Below are 12,613 nucleotides of genomic sequence, written 5' to 3' on the forward strand. Positions count from 1 at the left end.
GTACGCGTTTCGAGGAAGAGCTTGAGCCTACGGCCCCAGAGAAGCCACAATGTTCGGGGCTGTCAATTCATTCCATTCATTCATTCATTCATTCATTCATTCATTCATTCATTCATTCATTCATTAAGTTTTTATTAATAAGGATGCCCGCGCTCACAAATATACCTTCGCTAGTCGGCTCTTCTGAACACCTGCACTGTGCCGTTTACAGTGAGGAAATGCGCTGCCAGAACATACACAATCTAGCGGCTCGCATACCAAATCCAATTCGTATTGAATGGACCCCGCGTGACCTTTTAGGTGCTCAAAGCCAAGTGGATTCTGCGACCCGCCTTTCAAACTCAACATCGACATCGCCAAACCTCATAAAATTGGACAATGCCACCATCCTTTTAACAAGAAAGGAGCACCTCCGGCGCCGTACACGTGCTCTTATACCTCCGTGTACGGTAAGCCTCCCCCGCGGCCTAACCCGTGCAGAGGAGGTGGCGCTTCGGAGGATTAGAGTTGGGGTGGCCCTAACACCAGCAGTGATCCGAAAGTGGCCACAGTTTCGGTATTTATGTCCACACCCTGGGTGCCCCATCTGCAAGTCTAGAAATATAGAAGCTGACATCCATCACCTACTGTGGGATTGTCCAGCGTTGAAGCCAACGCGGATCCCGCACCTGGTGGCATCTGGCCTCTCCCCCCATAATCCGCAGTCATATGCTGTTTCGACACTGGGACCGCATCATCGTTCACTCCTCGATTTCATTGCATCAGCCAACCTTTTTTTCATTTATTTGACTACACCCTTCATCCATCATAACATTCCTTTTATGCCCTGAGGCAATAAACTTCGCAAAAAAAAAACAAAAACAAAAAAACAAAGCGCTAAGCATATAGCCACAAAGAGGGAGAGATGCACCTTGGGCTTCCTTACATCACTTTCGCGGTGCACCCCTCAGTGACACTGCTTGCCACTATGAAGCGTAGAGATTCAGCTTTATGGTATTTTTTGTGTTCCAAAAAATTCCGCGGGCGCCTATTTCCTATTGCTTAGCAACCAGATGTCGGAAGCATGTGAGTACCCATGCAGAAGCCATTGCTAAAACATAATTACCCATAAAGTGACTTACTACATTCAAACTAAAAACAACAAAAGTTGCTTAAATACAACACGCGTTTTCAATAACGACGCACTTCCGACAAAAAAACGCGTACCGTTTGCACAAGTCCGCCAAAATGTCTTTGCGCTGGCTCGAATTTTTCATCCTCGAGCCAACCTTAGGTTTTAGCCACCAAGAGCTGCGAGTAAAAAGTGTATTGACTTAAGTTAAATGATGAAAACAATTCCCATACTCATCTTGTCCAGCAAGGCCAGAAGCGTGCACATTATGGCTATAAAGTCTCAGAACCATCTCAGTAACGCAGATGGCATTTTCTCATGGCGAGTGCACCAGGTTTGAGCAACAATCCTTGCATAGGAGAGGGCTAGGGAATGCACATACGTCTAAGAAACACCGGAAAATAAGCGCGCCATGTATTGTACTGCTCTAGCTGTTACGCGATCATGGAAGAAATTTAGCAAGCATATATATATATATATATATATATATATATATATATATAGTCACACTGAACATTTTAAAATATATTTACTTCGAAGTATCGGTCGTAGCGCGACCTTTCTCGTGCAGCCTGTGATATTAATGACCAAAGATTTTCACAGTAAGACATTTAAGAAAGTTCGAAAGTACAAGCAAAGTGAGATTCGAACAGCTGTCAAACGCATTCCAAAGAGCATGAGCCTACTGCCCCAGAGAAGCAACAATGTTCAGGGCTGCTAATTGTTTTCTGCCCGCTTCCACAAATATCTTTTCCGCTAGGTGGCTCTCCTCCTGCACTGCACCTAGAATGCCTCGATGTCAGCGCCGCCGTTGGCGCTGGCATCGAGGCACCCTAACTGTACCGTTTACAGTCTTGGAAATGCGCTAAGCATCTAACCATAAGGAAGAGGTGCACCGTACTTCTTTATATCACTTTCACAGCGCGCTCCTCAATGACAGCGCTTGCCACTAGGAAGCTCGCTGACATCGCACAGCACATGGGCGCCTCTTCATTTCGCCTCCATCGAAACGCAGCCGCCGAGGTCGGGTTCGAACCCGGGTACTGCGGCACAGTAGTCGGGCGTCTTACCACTGCACCACCCCGGCGGGGCCCCGTAAAGGAAGGGAGGAAGGTGAGAGTGAAAGAAGAGAGGGAGCTAGAGGTGCCGTAGTGGAGGGCTCCGATCCGCCGCGTTATAATGGCTTTCGCCCCATAGCACTGCAGTGGCCCAAATTGCCCTCTAGAATTTTTTTCCTATTGCTTAGCAACCAGACGTCGGCAGCACCCATGCAGAATCCATTGCTAAAGCAAAATTGCCCATCAATAATTTAATCCATACAAACTTTAAAAAATACTTCAATTAAATACAACAAAACTCGTTTTCAATAACGACGCAATTCCGGCAAAATAAAGAAAAGAAGGGTACCGTTTGCACAAGCCTGCAAAGATTTCTTTGCGCTAGCTAGAATTTTTCATCGCTGAGCGAACCTTCGTTTTTAGCCGCCAAGAGCAGAGAGGAAAAAATTGTCGGTTTAAACAATACGAAAAACTCATCTTGTGAAGTCTACGTGACTGCTCCTGCAGACATCTGCTCGAATGATTGTGTTGAAGTTAGATATATAATAAAAATACGGAAGTATGCATAGAAAAAGCCAGCTCCGCGCCATTCTTCTTTTCTTTTTTGGAGCGTTAGTAGGCGAGCCAGAAAAACAACTTCCTTAACAACGAATGTTCGTGTGACTCTATCACCGTCTTTTTGGCCATCTGTAGAAAAACGCACACCGACACCAGTGTGGCCCCCGTAAAGCTGTACTTGTCCGGAATGTTGCCAAAGAGTATAAGTTCAACAGCGAACATGAACACGACGTCCATTGCCGCTATGACCACAGACACCGGTCCCGCGTTCTCCATCTGAAGTGCCTTGATGAGCACCATGTGTTCCAGGAAGCTGAGCACCGTGAATGCAACGAAGATGACACGGCCGAGACCGCAACGAGGCAACACGTACGGCTCCGTGCCCGCCGACAGCATGAGACACTCGACGACTCCGACAAGGCCGTAAGTGAAGAGCGTCACCGAATAGTGCTCGTAACGCACGGTGCGGCTGATGAGAAACTTGATGGCTCCGAACAGCGTCGACAGGAGGGCGAACAGCAGGCCCTTGTACTTGCTGGGGTCGGGCTTGGAGTCCCGCACACCAGCGATGTGCATGAAGGGCACCGGGAGCTTGGCGGACATCATGAGGCCGGCCATGGTGAGAATCAGTATCAGCGTGTCGCTGACGCCGCATGGCTCGTTGAGGAACACGCGGGCCAAAGCGGTGACGAAGACGGGAAGACTGGCGAGGATGACTGCCACGTCGGAAAGTGGGATGAGCTTCATGGACCAGAAGCGGAAATACAATCCTGCGACACCGGCGGTGGCTCTGAAGAGCAGATACACCCGATTGGATGGGTGCCCGAAAGGATCCCTTCCGCTGTAAATGACAAGCGGCGCTGAGAAGACAAGTATGCCTGCCAGCCGCATCATTGTCAGCTGTAGGGTTGGTATGTCGTAGAGGATCTTGATGAGGACCGAGATGAACCCGACCAGGGCGCTGTTGAGCGTCGCGTAGAACATCCCCAGAAAGAAGTTGACGTTCTTCTCGAATAGCTGCACTGCTGACTCTGTGGGACGGGCCCGGTGTCGCCGCTCCGCTTTGGCTTCAATGAGCTCCGTGAAGCCGGACCACGAGCGGCTGTGTCCCTCTGGCGGGAGTCGCTTGTGCAGCGTGCGGATGGCATGGCGCAGACTGTGCTTCGTCGCCGACCCCGTCTGGTCGTCTTCGAGCTGTAGCTGCTGATCGTCCGCCATCTTTTCTCAGCGGCAGCTCTGCTGCACGGCTTCACGGGACACATGCTGTCCTGTCGCGGCGGGATGTCATCCCTTCCTGCTCAACATGGTAACAAGAGAATCAATAGAAACAAAATTAAGAGAATGTATGCGACAGGCAGCTGAACACAAGAAATGAACCCGCACACAGGACGACTCCCATCAAATGAAGCAAGTGTTATATCGTAGATGACGGCTACCTTTTTCTTTATTCGCACGCTTATCAAAAGTATAAAGATGGTATTTTTTTATGTTGTTCTCTATACTCACTGAACTAATAACGAATGAATTATTAGGTCAGTTGATTAGAAACACAATCATAATGAACAGATATCTTTTTTTTTTTACATGGTCAGGAGTTCTTACGAAACTGTGTCTCGACGGTTCTTCAAAGGGAACCTCCGCCATACTTAGGTATTTAGCAAAGGTCAACGAACTATAGAAGCACGTAAAACGATTATTTGTCTCCTTTGTGAGGAATATAACACAACAAACAATCTTCGGAAAGGTTCTAGAGTTCACGTTGTCTTTCAAACGATGTTATTTAAACAGCAACACGCTCGGAGTGAGCAGAGCAGAGCCACATTGCACAGTGTACATTGGCCGTCTTGCATTATAAATCGTGGCATGAGTGCCAAGGTAACTTCACATAATAAAGGTGAAGCTGATTTGCCCGCCTCCATGCGGTGTCGATGAACAGTGCAGACAATTAAATGGCTAACTGCGAATGCAGCGTACGGCAGCTGTGCTACCCAAGTGCCTTGCAAGTAAATTCCTTTTGGTCGCAAACACGATTCAAATAGCGCAAATCCTTAACGTGAAGGGCTGTTCTCTAAATTAGAATATACTCTTACTGATAATCTCGCGCTTCGCACAGCGGGTACCTTAGACAACCACTCAAATATCGCACGTATTTGTAGTTAGCCGTGGTAAACAGAGCATGCACGTAAGGATCAAGCAAGTGTCAGGCATCAAAGAGCAAATACAGCTTACGCAAGCTGCGCTACGGGCAGAGCCCAGTTCGCTGGATGACCGGGATGACCGGGAGGACGCCCATGCTCTGGGGGATCTGCAGAGCAGGTCCGCCCTCTGTCATGCAATTTCTCAGGCGGCGGCCATTCTTCGTCTTCTTCTTCATTAGTCTATATTGTTCGGACAAAAAGGCGCCCGATTATGGCACCTTGCATGATGGGGTCAGGGCCTGGGAGGTGCCATCCCGGACGCGTATTGCCAAACCAGATCCCATAGGCGAACTGGAGTAGACGACGCTTTCAGCGGGTTAAACGGCGATTGTTGCTGAAAGATATCTCTGAACGCAACCTAACGGTAACATACATTCACTGTAAACGGCGATTGTTGCTGAAAGATGGCTCTGAACGCAACCTAATGGCAACATACACTCACGGAGGCCGGAAATTATTATGTGGAAGGTAATTGCTTAGTGTAGCCGTTGTCATACCGATTGTTAATGAAATGTGTCTGTGAACTCAACCTAAAGGTAACATACACTCACTGAAGGCAGGATGTAATTATGGTGAAGGCAATTTCAAAAACAAATATTCTGAAAAAAAAATACAACACAGGAGTTGAACGCATGTTTAAATAGCATCAGTGAAGAGATGGGTGGTGTTAATTTATTGCGCCACCAATTTTTTTTTTTCTTTATTTCCTGACCGAGGACGTACAGAAAAAGACACATGTGACATTAATAACATGACAAAATAAAAGATCAAGCATGGACTAAAAGCTTCAGCCTTCCTTAGCTGAAGTTGTCGGGTTAAAAATCCCTCATATGTGACAACCCTTCAAAACTAACTAACCATTCTGGCTCTAGTTTTAAAGCTTTCTGTTCGTCCACGCCACCAAAACGACGGGAACGGTGGCCTTTAAAAGCGTTTTCATTTGTTTAGACAATATATCCACTATTTGTCGCCTGGTGGCGCTGCTCAGAGGAATCACCAAGGTATATCTACCTTGGAATCACGTTAGAATCACGCGGAGTTGACAGTTGACAGCCGTGTGGTGCGGACGCGTGTTCCATCGCTCCCCCGATAGCATGTGGCTACCGGTAACGGACGGAGTGGCGACAGCGAAAGCTTCCGAAAGCGTCCAATAGATGAGTTCTTTCTTTTATTAACTTTATTTCGTTTTCAGCAAGGTAGGTTAGGTGCAGCCTAAAGAATAGATTTTAGCTCTTTGTCCTAGCGGCCTGGTTGTTCGTGCCGGCAGCTAGGTTTTCTCGGCATTCATTCTTTAACTAATTTGTTTAGATAAATATTCTTTTTTCTAGGCTATTGGCATTCGCGGAATTTATTTTAATGCGTGTTTGCTAGTCGTTTTTGTGTCTTCCTTTTGCAGTTTGTATATTCTGAAAATTCTTAATAGAAATAGTTCAGTTGATACATGCTTAAGATGTGCAATCAAAAGAAGGTAAAGTGTACTCAGTGTGAGGCGCAGGTTAATCTCAAGACGACGCGTTTTGACTCTATAGATGAAGCGGAAGGCAGTGACTTTTTGTGTCAGTGTTGCGTGCTGAGTGCGCGCCTAGATAGATTTGAACGAGAAAAGGTCAGTTTAGTGTCTTGTGTGGATTATTTAGAAAATAAAGTAGGTTTGTTAAGGGCAGAAAATCAGAAACTGCGATTCTAACATGAGCAGGTGCAAGCAAGATATCTTGGAACGTGTAAAGGGTGATAAGCGAGTGTTAGTTGGAACCTTCCCAGGAAGGACAATGAGGGCAGTGCATAAAGATAACAAAAATAGGCAGTTGAAAAATTCCGCAGAGCGCAGTATGGTGATAGTAGCCGCGGGGCTAAACGATGTCCTAAATGGTGACGCTGCAGGAGTGGTGGAAAGTTTTGCTAAGGGAGTTGACGATATCAGAGAGATAACACAGCAAGCTCAGATAGTTGTATGCACAGTACCGGAGGTGCTAGGATCGAACGAAAAGCTGGAAAAGGACGTGGTGACAGTTAATCAGGACATAACAAAGTTAAGCCTGGATAAGCGTTTCGAAGTGGTTACGGCAAATAAGGAGGTGCATAAAGCAGGTTTTGGTAGGGCTTTTCAGCGAGATGGCATTCATTTTAACAGAAGGGTGAGAGCAGAGATCGGCTGGCGCCTGGCAGGCAGGGCTCTAGCTTTTTTTAGGGGGTCCGCGAGGACTCCGTGCATAGAGGTAGTTAGCAGTGAAGCAGAAGAAAGCGTAATAACGGAGGCTGAGCCCCCAAAAAATGGCAAGGAGAAGGTCAAGAAAGAAAAGTACGAAAAATAAATTTAACACTAGGATCAGCTGCATAAACATACAAGGAGGTAGAAAAAGAGCGAAATTGCTAGAGATAGAACAGCAGTTGAAGGATGACAAAATAGGTGTGTACGCTCTATGCGAGACTCACCTCAGTGATCTAGAAGATCCGCCGTTTGTAGAAGGCTACATCTGGGAAGGGTGCCACAGAACGAGAACGGAAAAAAAAAGGTGGAGGGGTAGGCATGGTGATACACCAGGGAACGAATTGGCAAAGAATAAAATCATCTTGTAAAGAACATATCTGGGCATGAGGAACTATTGCCGGCATAAGGACATGGCTAGGGATAGTTTATTTAGGAACAGGACACCAATGCAGGCAAGAAAGCAAGGATCTTGTTGAATGTCTCAGTGACGATATAAGCCAGTTTGGAAACGGGGCCGATATTATTCTGCTGGGGGACATGAACGGCCACATCGATGATCTGGATGGATACACGGATTGTAACGGGAAGCTAAAGCTAGATTTCTGTGAGCGACACGACCTAGTTATTGTAAATAGAGAAACAAAATGCGAAGGCCAAATCACGTGGGAATTCCGCAACAGGCAGACGACCATTGACTACTGTCTGATGTCGCAGGGAATTTATAGCAAGGTCACAAAAATGGAAATAGACGAAGAAGGGGAATGTAGTTTGGGAAATGATCATAAACGTATTAGTCTGCAGATGGGGCCCTTGATGAAAAGATAAATGGAACTTAGACAAAACGTAAACGCAAAATTAAACGACGATCAAATTGCGCAGATAGCAGCAGACATAGAGGAAGCAATAGAGAAAAGCCCCATGGAAGACTGGGATTATGAACAGGTAGAACTACTCATAAGGAGGAAAATTCAGGAGGTTAAAGTAGCAAACCGCTGGAATGGAAAGAGGAAGCCACGGAGCTGGTGGAATAAGGAAATCAGGGAAGCTATTGAACAACGACGGGCTGCTTCAAGGGAACACCGAATGGCAAAGAAAGCACAGGTATCTCAGGAGGAAATCGACCAAAAATGGGAATCATATCGACAAAAGAAACTTCAGGTGCAGTTCCTCGTCCAACGTAAAATAAAGCAGTCCACCGATCGCTGGATGGCTGACATACACGATGCCTTTAGAGGCGGAGAAAGAAAATTCGGGAACCATATAAGCTGGCTGGGTAAAAAGAATCAAATAAAGCAGGATAGGATTCAAGATAACCAGGGAAATTGTTTAAAGGGAGACAACGCAGTGAACTACATTACATCAGTTATAGCCGAGTCATTTAAGAGCGACGATAGGGTAATCTCCACAAATCAGGGAGCAACACAAGATAGCAGAATACAAAGCAGCTTAGAACTTACCAATCTAAACTGGAAAAAGGCAGAAAAAAATATTCATAAAAACACATCTACAGGAATAGATGGAATTCCGATCAAGCTCATTAATGAACTTGGTCTAAGAAGTAAGGAAACGTTGTTAAAAGCTTTGGAAACAGCCATAACGAATAAGCAAATTCCGGACAGCTGGCGGCAGAGTAAAATGAATTTGATTTATAAAGGGAAAGGAGAAGGGGTGCACATAAAATCCTACAGGCCGATTACCATAACATCTGTTGTGTACAGGTTGGCCATGCAGGCGGTGAAATTAAAAGTGCAAGCATGGGTAGAAAGTAACAAGATACACGTAGAACTTCAGAACGGCTTTAGAAATGGTAGGCGCTTAGATGATAGCCTGTTCGTGCTTACCCAGTGCATCGAAATATCTAGAGTGGAAAATAGACCTTTGTATTTGGCCTTCCTGGACATAAACGGCGCGTACAACAACGTAAACAGGGAACTCCTGTAGAACATATTAAAACAAGAAGGTATCGGTTATGAGATAACAGAGTTCCTACAGGAAATATACCGGGATAACAAAATAGACATTACATGGGAAGGGATAAGAAGTACGGAAGATGTCAAAGTATGCAAAGTATGCCGCGGCTGTTCATGCTTTATATGATAAACCTAGAACGGAGGATACAAGAAAGTAACCTAGGTTTTAACCTGTTATATAGATTGGGTGGAAAGGCGGTAGAGCAGCGCCTCCCCGGTTTAATATACGCAGAGGATATTGTGTTGCTAGCTGAGAGTCTGGAAGAATTGCAAACTCTAGTTAAGTATTGCGGAGACGAAATGGACGCTCTAGGCTTCAGTTTTAGCGCAGTTAAGTCGGGTCTGGTGATTTTCAACGGCTCAACTGATCAGTGTCTTATACTACAAGGCCATGAAATACCCAGAGCAGCAGAATATAAATATATCTGGGTATGAGTAAACGAAGGATTGGCATACATTGGGAAGCATGATCAATCACGTAAGGCCAAAAGGCGAAGAAATTCCGGGATAATGAAGCATAGGGCATTGTTGGGATACAACAGGTATGAGGTTTTGAGGGGTATTTGGAAAGGAATTATGGTGCCCGGACTTACTTTCGGAAATGCCGTTTTGTGCCTAAAATCATAGGTACAGTCGACATTAGAAATAAATCAGAGAGCCGTCGGACGATTAGCCCTGGGTGCCCACGACAAAACCACAAATGAGGCGGTACAGGGAGATATGGGCTGGGCATCTCTCGAAGTACGGGAAGTTCAGAGTAAAATATTATATGAGGAACGCCTGAGGAAATTTAAATATCTGTACTTAAAAAGCGTTGACTCACAATGGAGGAAAAGAACTAGGAAACTAACTAGTAAGTATGCTAGTCACAAGGACGGAGAAATAAAGAGCCTTAAGCAACAGGTGAAAAACACCGAAGGTAAAAATTGGATAAATCCGATGGAAAAGAAACAGAGTGTAGAATTATACCGAAAGTGGAAAATGCAGGTCATGAAGGAAGCTTTCTTTGATAACTCAAGAGCCAATGCCCTACTTTTTGAAGCTAGATCAGGGTGCCTTAGAGCACGCAGCTACAAAGAGAAATTTAACAATGAAGATGACGCATGTGCTGTATGTGGTAACTCCAGTGAAACAATTTACCATATTATACTCGAATGTAATGGTATCCATCCGGAAGTCGATGCAGGCACAATCACTCTTCCTGAAGCTCTGGGGTTTAGAGATACGATTGGCCGGGTGAATAAACCGGCGATGGAAGCTAGCAAAAAACGACTGGGAGATTGGTGGCTTAAAAGCAAAGAAGTGACATAATGTTAGTAATGTAGAAACAAAAATTTAATAAATAAAATGATGGTATTTAACCAATCTAAAACAATAATTGAGATATGGGGAGAAAAGGAGCATGATAGCTACTGCTACCACCCCGTTTCAAAGGGGACGCTCCTATATTCCATCCATCCACGCGCCAGAGCGTCGTCAGCTCGAGTGCTCCTACGAGATATAGTTCGCTAATACGCATCCCGGACGACAGAAAGGTGGGGGGGGGGGGGGGGGGGGGGGGCTGATTTTGCTTCTTCTTGGAGGGAAGGAGAATTTCCATCTACTACTGTTGCTTGCTTGACGATTGATGAATGATTATGTGTAAAAAGCTCATTTTCACTAGTGGAGAAAGGTTTTGTGGCCTTGCCAACATGTACGAATATCCTCAATGTTTGGCAGTACTCTGCTGTTAGAGCTATTTATCTCGCTGCTTTCAGTGAGATAATTTTAAATATTTTCTTCAACAATTCACTGCGCCTAAATCATCTCTGAGGCTGAGCGCTTATTATGATAGTGGTTTAAAAATAAATCTGCAAGCGATTCGGACTATTCTCAAAAGTAGCATGATCTGCAGCTCAATTAAATATTAGGGGATAAATTGAAATAGCTACAATTAGCAAGATTTGTCAGTGACAGCATTGGTGTTACTTGAAACCCCGTCATGGTAAAAAAAAAAAATATGTGCCCGTGCCGTTTGATCTGTAACCACGACAGGCATGCTATTGTCCTCAGACAAGATGTGGCTGATGAGGCCTCCAAGTCCAGAAAATCTTAACGAAATTAAGTGCTCAAATAAGGCAGCGATTTAATTATGTTTAATCGAGGCTTGCGAGCCATAGCTCCATCTCAGATGCGCTGCCATGGGTTTAGGTGCGGTGTCTGCGCACTGATTTTCCAGATTACTTGTGCACAGCTTTTCGCACTGTTTCGTTCCCGGCCTCGCTCCGATTCTATATACTCTTCCGTTGCGATATTACCGACGAGCACTACGGAAGCTGTACGGTCTGATGGCTCCACTTCATCGTACATGTCTGGCAAAGCAATGCTTGGCTGCTTCTTTTATACTAAGAATCACGTGATTGCGTGACGTCAATTACCACGCGATCGAACAGCATTCCAGTAGTTTGACATTACTCGGCGCAAACCGAGACACGTTCGTAGTCAATTGTCAACGGATGTTACTGTGAATTGACTTCCTTGCTAAAGGGGTAGCAGTTGTGGTTTACCTTTTGGGCAAGCTGAAGGTTACAGCGACGGATCCGACATAGTTCTCGACCTTTGCAATGTATAGAGCTATCGAACTAAAACTGATTTCGTTAGGCTAGCGTAAAAATTATGTACAGCTGATATTTTGTTTTTGTTTTGAATTGCGCTGGTAGAAGCCAACTGCAGGGGGCACTGCACTTCTGCACACAAATATAAGCATAGGTTAGAGCTGTTAACTGAAACGCAAATGAAGTTTGTTTCAGTCGTCGACGCAGTGCGAAAAACACGTTGTTAACCTACTGACTGAACGCCGTCCATGGGTTGAGCCGCAACAACCTGCTATCAGTTTGCCTAGAACCTGTTCATAAAACTGGTGCTAAGAGTTACAGACTATTTCACGTCCAAGAATTTTTACGCAATTCTGTATCAAAGACGGGCTTCCCCTGAAATGTCATGAAGTAACCCACGTTTCCCCCAGGCACCATTGCGCGTATACAGATAAAGACCTTTGACACCGGACGGAATACTGGACATCAATCGATCCTCGTGCATTGATGATCGCGGGTTTTTATTTCTCTTGAGATCATATTCACAACTCTCTGTACAGCGGCGACGACAGCGCCTCCAGTGCGACAGCGGCATCGCAAGGCACTTTGGTCGCTCTCTTCGTCCATCTTTGGCGTGGGTCATTGTGACGTCAGAGCAGACGTCAGGACCGTGAGCTCGGGTGATACACGTTGGTGTAAGCGTGAGGCGAAGCCTGCGGGCAAATTGAAAAGTTATGTTTAGTCTGAGCGAGGCAAAGCTTGAGTGAGCTGGAGTGTTACGAGGGTTGGGCTTCAACAATAGCATTTAGGTGCATTAGTTCCACTGCGAATATAGTTTTCAAGCACAAAGCTCGTAGCCACTTTCGAACAGGACATTAAATTCATGGCATTGCATTGTCAGCTGCGATGCGTGGTTAAATAGAGGATGGCGAATGC

The 12,613-nt window shown here is 45.5% G+C and overlaps 2 protein-coding genes across 3 annotated transcripts in view; both read right to left on the bottom strand.

Moving 5' to 3' along the window:
* Positions 1–2,781: 2,781 nt before the first annotated feature.
* On the bottom strand, positions 2,782–3,945 carry LOC146178192 (solute carrier family 35 member G1-like). Its single transcript, XM_084579648.1, has one exon. The coding sequence runs from the start codon at positions 3,943–3,945 to the stop codon at positions 2,782–2,784; it is 1,164 nt and encodes a 387-aa protein (XP_084435774.1).
* An 8,217-nt stretch (positions 3,946–12,162) lies between these two features.
* Positions 12,163–12,613, bottom strand: part of LOC146178193 (cell adhesion molecule Dscam1-like) — a 54,049-nt gene continuing 53,598 nt past the window's right edge. For both annotated transcript variants that reach the window (XM_084578008.1, XM_084578007.1), the window contains one exon: positions 12,163–12,390. In XM_084578008.1, coding sequence (XP_084434134.1) covers positions 12,340–12,390 — 51 coding nt within the window. In that variant the 3' untranslated portion in view covers positions 12,163–12,339. The remainder of the gene's footprint in view (positions 12,391–12,613) is intronic.

The sequence above is a fragment of the Amblyomma maculatum genome, chromosome 9 (genome assembly GCF_055883805.1).
Source record: "Amblyomma maculatum isolate TAMU_Amacu chromosome 9, ASM5588380v1, whole genome shotgun sequence".
Classification (NCBI taxonomy): domain Eukaryota; kingdom Metazoa; phylum Arthropoda; class Arachnida; order Ixodida; family Ixodidae; genus Amblyomma; species Amblyomma maculatum.

Excerpts from the sequence above, each read along its gene's own strand:
- LOC146178192 (XM_084579648.1), bottom strand. The coding sequence starts at position 3,945 with ATGGCGGACGATCAGCAGCTACAGCTCGAAGACGACCAGACGGGGTCG.